The 21,583-nt window shown below is 37.8% G+C and overlaps 1 protein-coding gene across 3 annotated transcripts in view; it reads left to right on the forward strand.

Moving 5' to 3' along the window:
* cenpe (centromere protein E) overlaps nucleotides 1-21,583 on the forward strand; it is a 109,722-nt gene that overhangs the window by 65,725 nt on the left and 22,414 nt on the right. For 2 of the 3 annotated variants that reach the window (XM_052020556.1, XM_052020557.1), the window contains 11 exons: nucleotides 87-347; nucleotides 967-1,227; nucleotides 1,400-1,660; nucleotides 1,853-2,113; nucleotides 2,307-2,558; nucleotides 2,740-3,000; nucleotides 3,191-3,448; nucleotides 7,484-7,663; nucleotides 8,818-9,039; nucleotides 10,168-10,398; nucleotides 20,707-20,922. In XM_052020556.1, the coding sequence (XP_051876516.1) occupies nucleotides 87-347; nucleotides 967-1,227; nucleotides 1,400-1,660; nucleotides 1,853-2,113; nucleotides 2,307-2,558; nucleotides 2,740-3,000; nucleotides 3,191-3,448; nucleotides 7,484-7,663; nucleotides 8,818-9,039; nucleotides 10,168-10,398; nucleotides 20,707-20,922 (2,664 nt within the window). The remainder of the gene's footprint in view (nucleotides 1-86; nucleotides 348-966; nucleotides 1,228-1,399; nucleotides 1,661-1,852; nucleotides 2,114-2,306; nucleotides 2,559-2,739; nucleotides 3,001-3,190; nucleotides 3,449-7,483; nucleotides 7,664-8,817; nucleotides 9,040-10,167; nucleotides 10,399-20,706; nucleotides 20,923-21,583) is intronic. The other variant, XM_052020558.1, reaches the window with a different exon arrangement.

Genomic DNA, 21,583 nt, shown 5'->3' on the forward strand with positions numbered 1-21,583 from the left:
TATAGGATAACTAATGAACATGATTAAAGCCTTTACTTAACTTTGTGCATTGAAACAATACAGCTGTATCTTAATTTTTTTATTAGACACAAAAGCAAGGTGAGGAACTTCACCACGCAGTCTCTCAGCGTGACACGTTGCTTGCTGAGATCGAAGAGCTGAGAGATCGTGTCTTCAAAGAACAGGAAGCAGAAATTCGGGAAGAGGAATTCAACCAGCAGTTTCAGCAGCTGGAGGATGAAAAATCATCCTTGATAAAGGAAAGGGACGAGCTCCTGGAAAAATTCAGATGTATTGAAGTGGAAAAGGATGAAATGAAGAGAAAACTACAAGAAAACGCTGAGGTGGTGAGTTAAGATTTTGAAGTAATTACTATCAATGGATATATTGAATGGCTTCTAATGAAGTATTTGCATTGTCGATGAATTTATAAGCCAGATTTTCTGTAAAATGCTTCCAGCTTATTTTTGGATAATCCTACAAAAATGTGTGAAATGGTTATCTACCAAAAAGTGCTATTTAGCTGATTCTATTAGATGGAAAAACAAGGTGAGGAACTCAACTGCATGATGTCTCAATGTGATGTACTGCTTACTGCTTCCATTCAACCAACCAAAGCAGAAATTCAGGAGGAGCAATTCAACCAGCAGTTCCAGCAACTAGCAGATGAAAATATCTATTCTTAAGAGCAAGGATGAGCTCCAGGAGATGGTGCAGAATGTCAAAATAGAAAGGGATGAATTGAAGAGAAGCCTTAAAGAAAACAATGAAACTGATTTGTAAAATTTTTAAGAAAATGGATATATACAATAGCTTTAAATGCTGAGTTCCTTGCATTGTCCTTTAATTTATCAATCAGTATTAATGCAGAATGAATAATACAGGATAATCTCTTGAAAATGTATGACATGAGCAAGGACTGCATCTGATGATACTCCATTCTACATTTGTATATGTTTCTGTTAGATGCAAAAGCAAACTGAGGAGCTCCACCATCTGAATTCTCAGCATGATGTGCTGCTTGATGAAATTGACAAGCTGAGAGCTCATGTTTCCAAAGAACAGGAAGCAGTAATCCACGACGATGAATTCAACCAGCGGTTCCAGCAACTAGAGGATGAAAAATCATCCTTGGTAAAGGAGAAGGCTGAACTTCAGGAGACACTAAAATGTATCAAAGCAGAAAAAGATGAAATGAAAATAGTCCTGCAAGAAAATTCGGAGGTGGTGAGTCGTCTGGAATATTATCTGGTTATCTGGAATATAGAGTCTTTGTGTCTTTAATAAATTTACCTGTAGCTGTAGCTTAGCCTGGCATGTATAGGATAACTAATGAACATGGGAAAAATCTTCATTTGCGTTTTGTGTAATCTAGCAATGCTGATTTTTTTTAAATTAGACACAAAAGCAAGGTGAGGAACTTCACCACGTAGTCTCTCAGCGTGACGTGTTGCTTGCTGAGATTGAAGGGCTGAGAGCTCGTGTCCTCAAAGAAAAAGACATAGAAATGCAGGAAAAGGAATTCAGCCAGCGGTTCCAGCAGCTGGAGGATGAAAAATCATCTTTGGTAAAGGAAAGGGTTGAGCTCCAGAAGACACTGAAGTGTATCAAAGCAGAACAAGATGAAATGACAAGAGCACTGCAAGAAAAGACTGACATGGTGGGTTACATTTTTTTTATTAACTAGGTAGACATATAGAACAAGTTGTAATGATCATCCATGAAAAGTCAATGTATTTATTATCCAAATTTATGTAAAATAGTTTCTGGCCTATATATTGACCAGAAAATAAGTAGAAGAATATTTACCATAGTGTGCTTTTAAACTTACGTAAATTTTTGTTTTTATTAGATGCAAAAGCAAGATGAAGAACTAGGCCGCATGGTTTCCCAGTGTGACGTGTTGCTTGTTGAGGTTGAAGAGCTGAGAGCTCATACTTCCAAGGTACCAAAAGCAGAAATTCAAGAGGAGGAATTCAATCAGCAGCTTCAGCAACTAGCAAATGAAAAATTATCAATTGTAAAAGAGAAGCAGGAGCTTAAGGCCAAGTTAAAGAACATCAAAGCAGAAAGGGATGAAATGGAGAAAACCTTGCAAGAAAACAATGAAATGGTGAGTTATAAATTCTTAATACTTAATAGGGTTAATAGCTGATAATGATGGTATCCTAAGTTGGCTCTGAATTTGTTAAGCAGATATGCTGAACTACATCTTCCAGCATGCCTGAGAAAACCTTGTTAAAATATAACTGAAGGTTTTGCCATCTTGTGCTATCTATTATTATAAAGTTCTATCTTGCTTCTAGATGCAAAAGCAACGTGACGAACTACATCAGGTGATATCTCAGCGTGACAGGTTGCTCGCTGAGACTGAAGAGCTGAGAGATCGTGCTTCCAAAGAACAGAAAGCAGAAATTCAGGAGGTGGAATTCAACCAGCGGCTCCAACAACTGGAGGATGAAAAATCATCCATAATGAAAGAGAGAAATGATCTTCAGGAATCGCTGGCTTGTATCAAAATAGAAAGTGATGAAATGAAGAGCACACTGCAAGAAAAGGTTGGGAAAGTAAATAAGTAGAGGAAAAAGAATAGCTCTTCATGGTGCACGTGTACCTTAAATGAGTTAGCCAAGTTTGCCACGGTTTGCCTTGTACAACTTAACTTCATGTTTGTCAAGATTTTACTATGATGTTATGTTGTCTAATGATTCTATGTTGTCTACATATTTCATTCATTAGCTGCAAGAGCAGGCTGAGGAGCTCCATCAGTTGGTATCTCAGCGTGATTTGCTGCTCAATGATATCGAAGAGTTAAGAACTCATGCTTCCAAAGAGCAGAGGCTGGAAATTCTAGAAGAGAAGTTCAACCAGCATGTCCAGCAGTTAGAGGTTGAAAAATCAGCCATTGTAAAGGAGAAGGACGAGCTCCAGGAGATGCTGGAGAGGATTCAAGTACAAAAGGATGAAATGAAGAGAACCCTGCAAGAAAACACTGAGGCAGTGAGTTAGACATACTAATAACTAAAGTGGAAATACAACTTTTTCATTGGTCCTTGTATCCTTGCTGAATCTACTAGTTATGTTTACTGTGATATCGCTTATTGTCTTCAGGGTAATGTAATGAAAACATGAAGGAAAACTTGACTGCAATATGCAGCTAACAATAACTCATTTCTAATGTTTCTGTTAGAATCAAGTTCAAGCTAAGGAGCTGAACAGCATGGTTTCTCAGCGTGACATGTTGCTTGATGAGATCAAAGAATTAAGAACTCTGGTTTCCAAAGAACAGAATACACACATTCTAGAAGAGAAATTCAACCAGCAGCTCCAGCAGCTAGAGGATGAAAAGTCAGCCATTGTCAAGGAGATGGTTGAGCTCCAAGAGAAACTAGAGTGTGTCAAGGTAGAAAGGGATGAAATGAAGAGAGCCCTGAAAGAAAGTACTCAGGCAAGAAACTGATTGTAAACAATATACTTCTGTTTAATTATTGTCACAAAATGGTGTGGTATCCACATGGTTGTAGTGCTGAATGCAGAACTCGCGTGGATTTTGTGGATGAACAGGAAATAACATTGAACATTGGATAATTTTAAATACCCAAATGATTTTGTTTTCTAAACCTCAGAGCAAGTTACTATCCCTGCCATTTCTGGCCTTTCTGTGACTCCAGTCTCTCAAGTGCAAATGGAAGTAATAGTAGCCGTTATCTTAAAAACAAAATAACAAAGTAGTCAGGAGTGTTGAATTATATCTCTGGCATTATAACAGATCAAGACTGATAACGTGGTTAAATTGATGAGTGTTTTCCAGACCAGCCAAGCAGCAGTTGGTGTATTCAAGATCATGGAATCCTATGAATAGGGTTTCATCCCAAACTCCACTTCCACATCTGGTGGCTCTACCTGAAAGTGCGGTAGATATAGAAAAGTTCCTTTGGAGTCTTGGTATTGACTCTACACAAAGAATTTTTCATGGCTTCCAGTCGCAATGTCAAGAATATTGCTGATTACTGCCAACTAGTGAATTTTACATCAACTTTTTAATGATGCTCGACGTAAAGAGAACAAATACACAGCCTTTTCGACCAAAATAAAAGGTCATATTCAACCAGGTATTCAGCAAATATTTTGGCAGAAAATTCTTTGCATTGAGTGTGTGAAACTGCTTGCCACATGGAATGCTTGAGAGTGTAATCTTTTCCTCCCATTCACTGCCCTTTCCACATGGTTCTGCATATTATTTTCCCTCTTGCCAATCTCGTTCCCTTTTTGTTTTGCAACTCCTGATCGACTAAAATCAGTCAGGTTATTTAAAAAATCTAGTCAAGAAATATATCAACTTTTAGTCTCTATATGAAATGCAACTTAACTGAAATCACTAATAATGCATACTCAAAATCATGCTAATTTATTAATTCATTTCTTGTGCCTTTAGCATCTTTCAGAAAAATATTCTACTAAAATAATGCTTAAAATGTACATTTTAATTATAAATCTCAGTTTATAAACTAGGATTGAAGTGTGGATGTCCACATTTAAGGGCAGCATCCATTGTAGCAACTAATGACATACATTTTTAATGAGACTGCAGACAATGATGTTCCTTGTGGTCACTCATGACGTGTGTCGGAGAGAAGGAACACTCTGCATTTGCACTGACTGTGGCACTTCCAGAAATGTAAAACAATGTTGGCTAATCTTAGCTACCAATATATCAATGCATTACTCTCAGGATTTGAGGTCAAAAATGGCATGTTTTCTGAACTGATTTTTTCAACAGCTGTTGATAATCACCCTGTACATCATAGTAAAAAGGTATAGCTGTAGTCATCAAAGATTTGACAAAATTCTTCCATGTATAAAAGGTCAGTGATTTGCATAATAATCCAAAATGAATCTCTGCCCTGAGATTGCAGTGCTTTGTTTAATCATTCCATTAATGCCTTCCACTTGGTAAACCTGGAACAGAAAAAGATATACTTCAACCCTTCCACAAATATTGAACGAGTGAGAGTTTAGCAGACTGCAGATTTTAGATCCATGATAACTAAACTCACCTTCTGACTTTTGGATATCTGGTTGTAATTCTTTCTCCAAGGATGGCTTTGATTTAATCAAGGGATGCATAGATATAAATTAGGCCACTTGGCCCCTCAAGCCCACTCTCCATTCAGGTTGATCTGATTGCAATGTCAACTCCACATTCCTGCCTTCTGCAAGTAAACTTTTACCCCTTGCTTATTTGCCTATCTTTAAAAAGAAATAATTCAAAGACTCCGCTTCCACCAACCTTTGAGGGAAGAGTTCAAGGCCTTCAGAGAGATTTTTATCTCATTTCCATCTTAAGTGTGTGGACCCTTTATTTTTAATGAATATGACTCTCAAGTTGAGATTCTCCCACAAGAGGGAGCATCCTCTCCACAACCACTATGTCAAGACTTCTCTGGTTCTTGTATCTTTTAGTCAAGTCCACAAGCCTGGCCTGTCCAAGCTTTTCTTATAAGACAATCTGCTCATTCCAGGTATTGGTCCATTAAATGTTCACTGAACTGATTCCAATGCATTTTCATCCACTATTTTAAAAAAGGAGGCAAATACATGATATGGCCTCACCAATATCCTACATAGCTGCAGCCTAACTTCCCTAGTTTGGTATTCGATTTCCCCTTGCAATAAGTAATAACATTGCTAGTTTACCCAAGGACTTGGTATATCTGCATGTTTACCTTTGACAAATCATGTCCTATGGAGCCCATGCCCCTCTGCATCTGGAGCTCCACAGACTGGTTCATGTAACATGTTTGTTGGTAATTTTTTCTGCCAAAATGGGCAAATACACACTTTTCCATATTATATTCCATTAGCCAGATTTTTGCCCATTCATAACCCTTTGTAGCCTTTGTCCTCTTTACAACTTTCCCTGCCTATCTTTGTTGTCAACAAATTTAGTGACCATACCATTGGTGCCTTCATCTAAGTCGTCATTTGTATTAAATTTTAAAAGTTGATGACTTAGCACCTGTCCCTGTGACATCCCACTCTTCACATCTTGTCAACCAGAAAAAGACATGTTTATGCTGCCTCTCTTGTTGGCCGGCAGATTGTTTATCCATATCTATACATTATCTCCTACACCATAAGCTTTTATTTTCTGCAATAATCTTTGACCTAACAGCTTTTCAAATGTCTTCTGGACATTTAGTGAATATCCAGTAATTTTTCCCTTTATCCTCTACACATGTTACTACTTCAAAGAACTGCAATAACTTGGAGAGAAATGATGGAAATAGGCCTTTCAGCCCATGGAGCCCATGCTGAGCAAGTATCCATTTTATTCCTCCCGCATTCCCATCAACATTTCCCCCCGGGTGGCTGCAGCTATGAGGTGGCAGCTTCACTTACTGCCAGCCTAAAATATGATTTCTCAACTAAACTGTATTGACTTTGCTTGATTACCATGAATTTTTCTAAGTGCCCTGCTAAAACAGTTTTAACAATACTTCCCTGTAGCCATTGTTAAGCTAGCTGGCTTAGATTTCTTGCTGTCGCCCTTCCTCTCTGACACAAATTTTAAGTAAAAAGCAGCTTTTCATAACTAATCAATTTGTTCAGACTGAAGGATTTCACTTCAGATACTGTCACTTACTTGACTCTTTGTGAAACCTCCCCACTGTTCAACCAAATAGCTAACAGCCTTCATAAAAGATAACTAATGAGACACTATAACTGATGCCACTTTTTGGTGCAAAACCTATTTCTTGGCAGATTGTAAAATAAGCTTGCTTCAATTGACATGCATTTGCATAAAGCACTAGCATATAATGAAATCCACTACCTCAAAAGAAGCAGTATTAAATCCAACCTGTTAACAAGTGGCAAGGGTTCCACACGACTCCTGCAAATTGGAGACAAGGGGACTTTTAGTCTTAGAATAGCTTCATCATGTAGTTTACAGAATTAAAGCACAGACATAACATACTAGCCCATGACTTTTTGAAAGTTCGGAATTTTTTTCCAACCAATGTAGCTAGAGTGAGGAAGTTGCATATTTGTTTAATTTCCTATCAGCCATTACAGCCATATTTGCTCTCACCACAAAATGTAGACAGGGTATCTTCAGCTGGATTGTTATTTTATCTTGGAATTTCATTAAAGATAATGGTGTTACCCACCATGTATGAAATGCACCTGTAAAGATTTTCAAAGGCCTCCAGGAAAAATGCTGCTGTAGCTTTGGCATGCTAACTATCCAAATTATTATGTTTTGATTTGGCCATGAGATTCTATGATACCAAAGTAGCCAATAAGGGCAAAAAGATTTGCCATTCCCATTTTTTTTTCCGGTCCGAATGGGGTACAAATCGTGGTCCATGAATTAAGTTTTAATTTCACCGGAGGATAGAAATATTCGGTGACAATTTAATGAGTTTCACATAACTACTACTTTGTATGTGATTGTAAATGTATGAGTTTTGGCCAACAGCTTAAAATGGAAGAAAGAAGGAACAAAGAACTTACTGAACTGGTCACAAGCCTGGAGAAACAAATTGTTGCTTTGAAAGAGCAGACACAAATTGAAACCACTACTCCAGAAAATAAGGAAAATGAAGCAGAAATTAATAAGCTTTCTAATTATCTACAGGAGAAAGATCTTCTTTTGCAGGTGAGATTTAAACATTAACATTCTAATGGCAATAGTAACTGAGAAACAAACTTAATATGTTATGTATTGGATTCTATTCTGGAGGTAGTTGCTAGGTTTTTATCATTCAAACATTTTTTGAATGAATTGCAGTTTCCTTTGAAATCCATAGCACTGGAAATTATGTGAAGATCCTAAAGTGTGCAGAAAAGACTTAGAATGGCATCAGGAATAATTGACTTCAGTAACAGGTCCTCCACAGGTTAGTCACGTGATGTATGGACACTCCGTTTGGGAGACTGGCAAGATGGATTTACCAGCTGTTGTGGGGCTGCAGGCATCTACTGTGAGAACATGGCATTCCAGTGTACTGAGTCAGTGAGGCCAGCTGGCTGCTGCTCTTCCCATGCCTGCTTGTCTCCTGCAACAGCTGTTTCTGTGATCCTCTCCCCCACTGTTTTTGTTCATTTCCAATTTATGAACAGTTCAAAACATCTACAAACCATTCTCAGGAATGGAGCCTTGTCATAACCTGGGGACTGCCTGTACTTGGATAGACTGGAAAAGCTAGCATTTTGTCTTGAAACAGAAGGTTGTGAGATGGTTTAAACAATGTCTCTTGTTGTCACTGATGGGAGCAGCTAAGTTAGAGGATCCCCTTTGTATTAGTTTGCTGCAAGTCTTAAAAGTAATCTTGAACTACTAAAAACAGTGGAAAGGGTCTGGGAGTATTTGCACGGCTTGCAATATTTCAAAAAGGTGGCTCATTACAATCTGTTCCAGGACAATTGGAGATGAACATTTAATTCTGTCCTGCAAATAATCATGAAATCCCACACATGCATGGAAACAAAAATAGAGACGACTGCTTAAAATTCTATCTCATTGTAGGCTAATTTCAAGATTGATGCAGTGTAGTTTGGTCAGAGTCATGGCAAGGTAAAACAATTATTTCAAATTAAATTAAAATGCACCAAGGGTGGAATTTAAATATGTATTGTAAAATTTTAACATACTACAATGTTTCAGTGAAGTGTGTCCTTGTTCTGTACTCTTGCCAGCTGGTTCCTAGCAGCATTGATGCCACTTCATTTTCCTCATTTTAAAACCAATTGAGAAGAGGTCTCCAGTATGTTTTATATCTTGGACTGAATTTTCCTTTTTCTATTATTCAGGAAACAATTAAAAGTTTATTCCGATTGGAAAATGAGTACAAGATCGAATTAGCTAAAACTGACCAACAGCTTTCAAGAGAGGGGGAAGAATGGAATGAGCTACTAGTCAAATTTTGCTCTAAGTTCCCTGAAGAATCGATGGAGGCAATAAGTATTAAGAAGCTACAGGAAGAGAATCAAAAACTGTATGAAAAACTTGTGTTGTGGAGGAGTCATTTTATGGTAATTGCAATTTAAAAATGCAATATTTTTCTATGTATAGGCTTTGCTGCATTGTTGAAATTTAGAAGTAAAGCACTGCAGATTTTGGAATCTTGAAATAATATCAGAAAATTCAGGGAACAACAGGTCAAGTTGCATATGCAGAGAGGAAAGCAGAATTAACATTTTATGTTCATTACTCTTTATCAGAACAGAACAATCCTGAACCTAAAATTTTTGATTTGTCCCTGTGTCTGGTCTTAAACGGCTATGCATTTCTAGCATTAAATTTACTTCAGTAATTTAGTTACCCAGTAAGGGCATATGTTATTTCCAAATCTTCAACTTCTGAATCAGTTACAACTGAATGCAATATGCATTATCTTTGGGTACTTGGTGTCACAGTACATATTAAAGTGAAGGTGAAGAGCAATCCTAGTGATTTCGGTGTACAATCTGTAATGTTTGGTAAATGTTTAAATGAAGTCATTAATCAAAGCAGACATTATCTCCTGATAATGTATAACTTTCAAACATAGAGATGGCTAAAATTTGAACAGTAAATTAGCTTTGTGAAGAAATCTTGTAAAATATGAAACACTTGCAGAACATTCGATGTAGCAAACCTTTCAAGAACAAAGGTCCAATCTAATAAGTGGATTGTCATTATATTCATACTATTTAAGTTATCCTATTGTCTCTTCCCTATGCTTTGATCAAAGTCTACTCAGTTGTCCTCCTGAGGCTACTTTAGAAACCTGTAACAAAGCCACCGTCTATCCATTGACATTCACACAGTGCATTTGCTTAGCAATCAAATGTGTTACCTGATTCTCTGTATTGACCTTTTCCAGTGTATAAGAAGGTCCTAAAGCTAGTGACTGCTTGCCTATATGGGTTAACTTAACACTTAGTCAATTACAACACAGGGAGTATGGAATTGGTAACCTTGGAAGGTGATGCTACAATATGAATTGAAAGCATTTACAAATTTCTACATTTGTCACAGTCTGATCAATAATGAACATGCAAGAAAAGTAATAACATGAAAGGAGCTGATCTAACATTATGGGATAAAATGTGTTATCCTGTAGTGTATTGGTTTCTTCCTATTCATTTCTGATCATGTCTTCATTTTTTTTCCAACAGAGAGCGTTGAGCACTGTTCCTCAGAATGTAAAGAAGTATCAGATCCCTATAACTAAATGTGACTTGGGTCTAGCAGATGAGAAAAAGAAGAATGAAGAGTTGTGTATACAGTTGCAGACTCTGAAGAAGCAAGTCTCTGACTCGCCTGTGCTGGAGTTAACGTCGCAAGAGAAGAATCCTGAAATACTGCGACTTTCCACTTTAATTGAATTCAAAGAAAACCACTTAATGGTTTGTATCATTTTTATTATTTTAAAGAAAATATCAGTGAATTCGAAGGCTGTAAAGCCAAGGCTTTGTTGCAGGGTAACTTCTGTGCAAAAAAAAAATCCATTTAAGGGTAACGGCAAGAGCATTGGACCAGACTTGGCAGGCACCATCTATTGGTATTTGTCTAATTTGTTTTCATTTTTGAAGTGCTAAAACATTATTAATACTGAAAGTGAAATTAATGCATTTTCCATGCTCACTTCATAGGGTCATTTTTTAGGTACTTTGCTGGAAAATTGTGAATGTTTGTATTTCAGAAATCCGTTGCAAGTAACCTTAATCTTTTTTTTAAAGAATTGCCTAGTTATAATATCTGATATTTGAAAGTAACCTTGCACAAGATAGATGAGTAAGGAAGCAGGCATTTGGGTTAGCATCGTCATTCAACTGGGATGCATCGGAGTATTGAGGTCTAGTAAAAGGCATTTCAGGATTTGAGATTGATCTTTCTTATCATGTGTAAATGTAATAACCATACAAAATTTTAAAAAAATATTCAAAAAGGTGTACATCCTTGCTGTCCAAATTTTCATGCTGCTAATTTCCGATTAGTATCTTCGTATCTCCCAATGTGAACTAGCCTACTCAGCAAATCAAAATATTTATTTCCCATCTATCATTGTTTAATCCTCCTTCCTTTCTTGAGCAACTTTTAAATGAATTTTGTAAACATTACTTCAACAATTTGTACTGCTTTTATTTTTTAATCTTTTAATTAATTTTTAGATCACTTTATAATCTTAATTATTGACACTTTGAAGATCTTGTTGCTAAGCTTTTAAGTCAACTTCGCTGTCTAAAATTAAAATCAGTTTGAATGAGAAGATCCAGGTTCAGTACCCATTAACTGACATCACTCAAATCTGTAACTCCAGTTTTATATTTGACCTTGATACTCTTGGACTACAGAGCTGTAAAGTTTGCTGAGATTGTTCTTCCTGATTTGTTATCCAGCTGCATTTACTTAAAAAGTACATGTCTTGGTGTAAAGTAAGATCTGCTTTGGTCACTTTGACCAAATATACTGCTTGTGCATAATCAATGGCTACTTGCATAAGATGCTAAAAAGAGCTGGAGCCTCTGGATTTGTACCACCTGAAGTAATTGTTGGGGGAAGGAAAGAAAGAAATAATGTCATTATTTGGGGGGAAGTGGGAAAAGGAGCATGTTATATTACTTCATGTGATTTTTGTTTTATTTCCCCACCACACATCCCTAACAAAACAATGTTATTTAAAGATTGTTTATCAAAGATGATACAGCAAAGGGTAGTGATGTTATCATGTCTTTTTGATATGTGGAAGCAGTTGATTTTGAGCACTCGCAACTAAACTTTTGAGTTATGGGTCATTGTTGAACATTTTATTTCTGAATTACTTTTGTCATTGGGTTTATGCTGACAAAAGAACTAACATGTCTAATACCAATTTCCAGAACTAGTTTTGTAGCCATGTAGTTTATAACACTACTAGATGTATATCTAAGTAACTTTTTAAAATATTGTGAAGGTTTCAGCTTCAAACCGTTTTTGACAATGAGTTCACAAATCATGCTATCATCGTGCTTTACCACATTTCCCCTTTAATCATAAGATAATTGCCTTAAGTCTATAACATCAGTTGTTGACATCACTGGGGAAACAGTGTCTCTTCATTTCCTAACTCCATTGTTGCATGTTTGTCCTATGTTTTTTGAACTGACAATGCAAAATTTTAGGTTTCTGGTCTACTGGGGGGAGGGGAGGGGGGGGGGGAGGGGAGGGGTGGTGCGGGGGTTTGAAGATTGTAGTCATAGCTTTTGATGTCTCTACCCTTACTTTCCTTGGCAAACTAATATGTGGTCCATCTGACTCATAAGTGTGTTGACATAAGGTAAGATGAGGTATCTTTATTGGTCGCATGTACATCGAAAAACAGTGAAATGCGTCTTTTGCGTAGAGTGTTCTGGGGGCAGCCCGCAAGTGTCGCCATGCATCCGGCACCAACATAGCATGCCCACAACTTCCTAACCTGTACATCTTTGGATTGTGGGAGGAAACAGAAGCACCCGAAGGAAACCCACACAGACATGGGGAGAACGTACAAACTCCTTACAGACAGTGGCCAAAATTGAACCCAGGTCACTGGTGCTGTAATAGCATTACACTAGCCACATATCACTTGCTTTATTTAAATAATCATTTATATCTGCTCACTTCTGAAAATTTAATTTTCTCCTCTTTATAATTACAAAATACCTGAACAAAATTTTGAATGAATGTCCTTCTTCACTTATTGATTTCCACCTTGATTGGTGCCGCCATTTCTTTAACAGCTCTTTATGTTGTGCTTTATTAGAGATTTTCTTCAATTTTGTTATTTATTAATCTTTTTACTGTCTTTCTTGTATCCTATGTCCTTGTCCATTCTACCTAATTTTCAAACATACCCTGGACTTAAGATTCATTGTAAACCTTATTTTTCTTTTTATAGTTGCATCTTAATTTCTGTTACTGTGAAATCCATGGATCCCTAACTTTATCTGCTGTCTTAATAGGGATTTGGTTGGTTTATAACCTTAAAACCCCTGTCTGGAAGACCTGTCAATGTTCAGTGGTCAGCTTAACCATTCTCTGTTTGATCAAGGAAGGAAGGTTTTAATGACTGTTAAAAATCTTCTAAAAAGCTATTTAAAATAATCCCCAACAGATCTGTATATTTTATTGTTTAATCCATCAAAACACTTGAGCAGGTTACTAGTTCCACAGCAAAAAAGGAGAAGAAAAAGAAGCACCCCCACTTCATTTTATTATTGAGAACAAACTGATTCCAAGGGCTGTTAAATTATAGTGAAAGTACCAGACAAGGTAATTTTTCATCTAAAAATGCTGGGAAAACTCAGCAGATCAGGCAGGATGTGTGGAAAATGGTTAAAGTTTCAAGTTGAAGACTTTATCGGAAGAGATTTTTGATGAAGGGCCTTCAATGTGAAAAGTTAACTCTTTCTTTCCACAGATGCTGCCTGACGTGCCGAGTTTGTCCAGCATTTTTCTGTTTTTATTTCAGATTTCCAGCATCTGCACTTTTTCTTTAATTTAATCCATACCTATCTGATGCAAGGAGGGAAGTATGCATTTCAAATAAAGCATTTTTTTTAAAACAAAAATTCAATCTCATTATCTGGACCTACCCACAATTAATGAAATAAGTTAAATATTTAATAATATCAAAAACTCCATGATCCTGATTCTCCCTTATGATTTGTCAATCCATAGCAATTTACAAAACCTTTTGTAATATAAATCACCTTTTAAAACACGAGATTTAAAAAAAACAGTATTTTCTGTTAGAATTTTTTTCAAAGATGCCTTAAGAATTCTGACCACCTTATTTCTGGTAATATTTCAATATATTGTCTCCATGTATATCCTTTCCATCCCTCCAGTATTTCTCATGAATGTACATTCAGTATTTTGATTGTGGGCTAAGCTTGCTATTTGACAAATTCAATGTAAGTTACTTGATTTTATTTTCAGTAGCCCATGTAGAAACCATAAATGGAATATTGGTTGCCCTTTTTTTTTGCTTTTTCCAACTTCCACTTGTTAAACTTTTAAATGGCAACTGTTTGCTTCTTTACACTAGTGTCATTATGATCTAGAATTTCTTGCAATGGCAAGCTGTCCATTGACACATGTAATAAGTATGAACTTTTTAATTGATCTGCCATTGTCAACTTCCTGACCAAAGCCATTCCAGTTGTAAGTTGTGAATCTTTATGCCATGGCATGGCCATTTATGTGTAAAATAACATTGGGTGAGAGGAGAGTTGTCAAAATGAGAACTGCAAACTAAGAACTAAAAGTGAGATTGGGTTGTGGCTTAGCTGGCTGTTAATATTAAACTTGCCAAAATCTTCCAAAAAAATTTACATAACCAAGATGCGAATGCCCTCTACTCCAATCCACAGTACACTATCTTGGAATTACAGACTTAAAAATGTGTAAATTAGCTGTAACTTGACCTTCACACCATTCTGTTCTACTTGGGCTGGTATAGAATCAAAGAATTGTACTGCACAGAAACAAGCCTTTTCAGCCCATCTTGTCCATGCGAAATGTGTTGCCAATCTACACTAATCCTATTTTCCTGCACTAGGCCACATACCTCTACACCTTTCCTTTCTCAGTATCTGTCCAAAATGCCTTTCAGATGTTGTAATTGTATCTGCCTCTACCAGATGACACCAATATTGGTGGCATGGTGGAGAAAGAAGAAAGTTGTCTAAGGTTACAACAGGATATTGATCAACTAGAAAAGTGGGCAAAGGAATGACAAATGGAATTAATTCAGACAAATGTGAAGTGCTACGTTTTGGGAAGATAAACCAGAGCAGGAAATACACAGTGAATGGCAGGGCCTTGGGAGTGATGTTGAACAGAAAGCTCTGGGAGTACATGAACAGAGTTCCCTGGAAGTGGCAATACAGGTAGGCAGGGTGGTGAAGAAGGTGTATGGCACGCTTGCCTTCATTGGCTGTGCCATTGAGTATAAAAGTTGGGACGTCATGTTACAATTGTACAAAACATTGGCTAGACTACACTTGGAGTATTGTATGGAGTTCTGATTGAAAGATGTGATTTAAAACAAAAAATTGTATATTGGTTTATTACTGTCAAATGTACAGTGGAAAAGCTTTGTTTTGCATGCCATCCATGCAGATCATTTCTCACATTAGAAAACTGAAGTAGTGCAAGGGAAAACAATAACAGAATTCAAAATAATGTGTTACAGTGACAGAGTGCAGTGCAGGCAGACTGCAAGGTCATAGCAACGTAGATTGTGATGTCAAGAGTCCATCTTACGTTACAAGGGGACTATTCAATAGTCTTATAATAGCAGGATAGAAGCTATCCTTGAGCTTGGTGTACATGTGTTCAGGCTTTTGTATCTTCTGCCTGATTTTGGGCGGGGAAGGAGAAGAGAGAATGTCCAGCGTGGGAGGGGTCTTTCATTATGTTGGCTACTTTACCGAGGCAGTGAGAAGTATAGACAGGGTTCATGGAGGGGAGGCTGATTTCTGTGATGTCCTGAGCTGTGTCCACAACTCTCTACAGTTTCTTGCAGTCCTGAGCAGAGCAGTTGCCATACCAAACCGTGATGCATCCGGATAGGATGCTTTCTATGGTGCATGTATAAAAATTGATGAGAGTCAAAGGGGATATGCTGAATTTCTTTAGCCTCCTGAGGAAATAGAGCTACTGGTGTGCTTTCTTGGCCATAGTGTCTATGTAATTGGACCAGGACCAGATGTGATGTTCACTCCTAGGAACCTGAAGCTCTCAGTGCCGTTGATGTAAACAGGAGTGTGTGCACCCCACCCCCACCCCACACCTTCCTAAAGTCAATGACCAGCTCTTTTGTTTTGAAGGAAAGGTTGTCGTCATGACACAGTGCCACTAGGCTCTCTATCTCTTTCCTGTACTCCGACTCATTGTTATTTGAAATTCTGGCCATGCAGTCATGAGTGTATAGGGAGTAAAGTAGGGGGCTGAGGACGCAGCCATGTGGGGCATGAGTGTTGAGGATAATCGTGGTGGAGGTGTTGCTGCCTATCCTTACTAATTGCTATCTGTTGGTCAGGAAGTTAAGGATCCAGTTGCAAAGGAAGGTGTTGAGTCCTGAGTTTGAAGATGAGTTTGCTTGGAATTATAGTATTGAAGGCGGAGCTGTAGTCAATAAACAATAGTCTAACATAGATGTCTTTATTGTCCAGGTGCTCCAGAGATGAGTGTAGGGCCAGGGAGATGGAAAGCTTGAGTTATAAGAAGTGATTGGAAAGACTGGGATGGATTTCTAGGGGGCATAGGTTTAAGGTGAGAAGGGAAAGATTTAAAGGGGATTAGAGTGGCACAATTTTCATACGGAGGATGGTGGGCATATGGAACAAGCTGCCAGAGGAGATTGTAGAGGCAGGTATAATTGCATCACATATATTTAAAAAAAAGCATTTGGAGAAGTACATGGATAGGAAAGCTTTAGAGGGATATTGACCAAAAGCAGGCAAATGGGATTAGCTTAGTTAGGCATGTTGGTTGGCATGGACAAGTTGGGCCAAAGAGACCCATTTCCATGCTGTATAACTATGAATATCTACAAACCTCTTCTGAGTGCTCGTTCCACATAACCACCACCCTCTGCATGTAAAACTTATCCCTCGTATCTCTTTTAAATTTCTCACCTTGAACCTTTGGCCTCTAGTACTGAGCTTCCTTGCCTGGGAAAAAGACTCTCTATCTTATCTATGTCCCTTATAATTTTAGCAACCTCTCGGAGGTCACTCCTTCGACCTCCTATATTCTAGTGAGTGTAATCCCAGCCTGTCCAGTCTCTCCTTATAACTACAGCCCTCCATTCCAGGTACCATCCTGGTGAATCTGTTCTGCACTCTCCACATCCCTTCTGTGGTGTGGCCAACAGAACTCTCCACAATAGTGTTGTCTGCCTAATGTTTTGTACAGCTACAGTATGATGTCCCAGCTCTTATTCTCTTGTACTAAATGCCTTGGTGTGTGAAAGTAAGTGTACCAAATGCCACCTTTGCTACTCTATCCACCTATGTCACCATTTTCATGGAGCAATGGACTTGCCACTCCAAGGCCCCTCTGTACATCAATACTCCTAAGATTCTTGCAGTTTACTCTATTGAATTGATTTCCAAAACTGCATTATCCCACACTTGTCTGGATTGAATTTCATCAGCCCCTGCTCCAGCTGTATCCTTCAACAACCACCTTTACTATCTATGACTCCAATTTTGTGTCATCTGCAAATTTACTAATCAGACCACCCCATTTTCCCCCAAGTCACATGTATATTACAAACAACAAAGGTCCCAGAACTGATTCCACTTGTAACAGACTTCCAATCAGAAAAAGACTCCATTCAACACTACTCTGTACCTCCTATCACCAAGCCAATGTCGGAACCAGTTTGCCTAAACGCCTCTGATCCATTTGTCTTAATGTTCTCGACAAGCCTACTGTGCGGGATCTTGTCAAAAGCCTCACAGAAATCCATGTAAACTACAACAACTGCTCTGCCTTCATCAGTTTTTTTTGTTGCCTCCTCAAAACTAGACAATTGAATTTATGAGACCTGCTCTCCCCTACACAAAACCATGCTGCCTTATCCTACTCAGTCCCTGCATCTCCAAGTGAACATAAATCCTGTCCCTCAGAATCTTATCTATCAACCTCCCTACTACTAATGTAAGGTTCACCAAACTGTAGTTTCCAGGCTTCTACCTGCTGCTCTTTTTGAACAAGGGGACAATATTAGCTATTCTCCAGTCTTCTGGAACCTTGCCTGTGGCTAACAAAGATGGAAAACTCTAAGCCCCAGTAAATTCCTCCCTTCCTTCCCTTAGTCCTCCTGTGATGGATTCCATCCTGTTGCACTCAGTTCAGGTGCATAGAGAACTGTTCTTGCATCTGATTGTTTGGGTAAACTAATTGGCAAGTGCAGGGGTTTTAGCACAAAATTTGCACTCTGCACTGAACTAAAGAGTTTCACTGTCTGGATGCACAAGTCAAAGAAAATACTATTCCCAGTTGACAGCTTCTTTGTAATTTCTGCAGGTAGCTGCTGATGTTTACACCCTTGTATTTAGTTGAATATCTCTACTTCTATTGGCTTTTGTTTTGATAATGTTTTTCTGACTTTGAGTCAGAAGTTCCTCTGTCAAGTTTAACATTGATACCATCTGCTTTGGAGGTCTTGTTTTTCAACTACTTGGTGTGGGGTGGCAATAACACTGAACTGGATAGTGTACTGTGGGCTTGAGAGGTGGGCATTCACATCAAAGATAAAATCGTGGTTGAGGAATTCTTTGAAATTCTCTTTCCAATTGGTGATAACTGCCTGTCCATACATAATGGGTTCTTCATTCCTGCTTCTCAGCCAAGTGGCCCCTAAGATTTTTGAGAGACAAGAGTTTGTTGTGTTTATTCCTAGGAATTTGAGCTGCTTATGGGCTTGATATTGTTGAAGAATCCAGACATCATCATTGGCAAATACTGGATCTCCTGTGTTCCCTCGTACTCTAATGAGCAGCAGCAATCCTTGTCCTTTGCCCTCCAGAGACATGGTTTATCTACAGCAGGCTACTCAAAGCACTGGAGAAGTGCCGTCAGTGCTGTCTCAATAATTTTTTTAAAAAATCCCTAAATCCACAGGCAGGATAAGTAAACCAACATGATCATCCTCTTGAGACCAGCCCAGAGATTCTAATTATACTCCACCAACTCATGTTGGCCATGTATTTGCCTGCCCAACACTAGACTCCTGTAACGCGCACTTGAGTCTGAGCTCAGTCTTGGCACGAGATCACCAGGAGGGCGGAGAAAATGCATTAAAGTTTTCAGATGGGGTGGGGTGTGGAAAGTGAATGTAACGTCCTTGTCATCCCTTGGGAATTCCTGCCCCATGATAATTCAAAATGGAGAGGGAACATTTAGGATGTCACTGACTCTCTGCAGGGTTCAGGGACTTGTGATAGGGGTGCACCATGTGCCAGGCTACCCACCCACCTGCCTTGTCAAGTAGCACTAGCCCCAGCTGTGCCAGAGCCTACAAATTAAAGATTGGTCTCATCAATCAACTCAGAATCAATAGAACTGGAGTGAAAGCAAGTTGTCCTTAACCCTGAAGGTCTACCTAAAGAATCTATATCTACTGCTTATCTAGGTCATTCTGTGAAATGTATTGTTGAAATGATTTGCCAATCTATCTTCTTTTACCTTGTTCCCTAATTTACAGCAAACTATCATTCCTTTTGTGCCAACCTGCAATTCTTTTATAACTTGGAAAATGGTATCCCTTGTAGTTCCCTGCATCACAGGGATAACGATCTGAAAGAAAGTACTTTGTTTACTATTTCTAATCAATTGCTATTATTAATGTGTATCACTCCCACAGGTAGTCAATAGTTTTGCTATACATTTCCAGCTCTTTAGATGTTGAGTCCGCAAAATTTTTTTTAAAACTTAGGACCCCAGTTTAACATCATTAAATATCAGCAAACAAGAAAAGAGACTGATAACTAGTTGAACTAAATGGCAGCAGTTATTCATCATTTCGAGCAACTCAGCAGAGTAGATGAGGTGTTTTAGAGGGCAGTGGAAGGGCTAGATAAAGGGAATTGCCGGTGCTATTTCTTGTGACTGAGAACAAAGAAGCCAGTCTTAAAATTGGAAAAAGATTTTTTGAATGGGAAATTAGGAAGCAATTTATCAATAAACATTGCCAAAAGACTGGGTCAATAAAAATATTCAATACAGGTTTGTAGATTTTAATTAGACAATGCTATCAAGGTTTCGGGAAAATGGGGATGTGGTACAGATTGGCCTCCAAAGGGCTAAACAGGCTGCTATTGTGCAAAGATTTAAATTTGTCTCTTGATATGCAATTCTTTCAAATATTTAGGAGTGTCCAGTGACTCGTTACTTGGATCTCTCTCTCTCTGGGTCTTAACTGTGTTTTATTGACCAATCAACGTAGTTTTAAAAATGTTGCTTGTGAACGCAGTTTTGCTTTGTGCTGAATGGGCAAGGGTATTTAAAAATGTTTAAATCTTTTATTTGTAATGTTTTCCAGCTTCATCAAAATCTAGGGGAAAATGAGGGGGAAAAAGTTAAGAACCCAAATAATTTAGTAACTTTGAAGAAAATCAGTTTTTCTTCAGAACATCATTAAGTGTCAATATAAGATAGTTAATCAAACGGGCAACAGCAGTTCATATGCCTCACTTCATGGTCTTCCATTCTAAAAATAGCAATAAAATTTGCCTCTTCATGATTTAGCAATACTTTTAAGCTTAGACTGTAATATTTGTTAATGGAATGCACCCCGTGTAGTAGTGATAGTTAAAATTTCATGTCTAAAGCAGCAGCAATGCCTTGTACAGCACAAAATTCTTTTCAAGTCTGATGCTGAAATTTAATTTTCCAGTAACCGTTATATGCACAATTATAATCATGAATTGCAAAGTATCCATTTTATTTATAGCGTCATTAATCATTGAAAAGCAAAATTTCTGGAAAAAAAATACTGGTAATAGGCAGGACGAGCAGCATCTGGTGAGTTTTTCTGGTTGATGAATTCCAATGAAAGATCATTAGTGTCCAGTCACATGCATTTTGAGCTATTCTTAATTAAAGAATAGAGACTCTGCTCTCCACAATTTGATTTGGATGTTTTAAATTTTCCTTTTACGTATTCTCTGATTCAGAATACGCAGCAGACTTTATCCGAGTTGAAACTAAAATACCAAAACTATTTGAGAAGCACTAAGGATGGATTATCTTCCAAGGCAAAAGCTCAAGAGGTTTTTAAGGAAAGAGTTTCTGTTGTGTCTCCTACAAATGCTTTAAAGATAATTGAAGAAATTGAACATGAAATGCGAATGCTAAATCAAGACCTTCAACTTCAAAATGAAGCAGTTCAGGTATATTTTTCTTGTCTTCAAGATGAACGTCACTTTAGTATATGGTTTTTCTGAAATGGCCATGTTGAGCTGTGAATGTTCTACTTTTAGAAATCTAAATTATTTGATATAGGAATCCTTTGCTCCCCAAGGAGGTTGAGTTTTTAAATAACGGTCTTGCTTTTGGTGCACAGCATTGTGCAATTCCACTTTAAAGGCATGCAAAATGCATCAGTCTTTAGTGATCAGCAGTGGATCATTGGCATAGTCTTGGCATCTTGGCATAGTCTGTTATAAAAGACCTGGTATACAATAGTATCTTGCATTGTTAGTTTGTTAGGATTGACTGTAATGATTATAGCAAAGAATGACTCCATGTTCAATTTTCATTTGGCTCCTTTTTTAGTATATTGACAATATTATCAATTTTGTAGAATAATAGACAAAGAAATGTGCAGATTATTGATGTTCCTGTTTGGTGGCCCCCATGTTTTCACATTTTTCAGAATTAATGCCAGTGGAATTCCATTAGGCTATCAATTTTTTTTTTGGTATTATAACATTCATAGAATATTTTTTCAAGGGCCTTATGTGATTTCTCCCACCCTTTCACCTATTTCATTAATTACAAGTCCAATTGTGTATGGAGGACAAACATTCAATGAGGGAAGGAGTCAGTGGA

Source organism: Pristis pectinata, chromosome 7 (assembly GCF_009764475.1).
Source record: "Pristis pectinata isolate sPriPec2 chromosome 7, sPriPec2.1.pri, whole genome shotgun sequence".
Taxonomy (NCBI): domain Eukaryota; kingdom Metazoa; phylum Chordata; class Chondrichthyes; order Rhinopristiformes; family Pristidae; genus Pristis; species Pristis pectinata.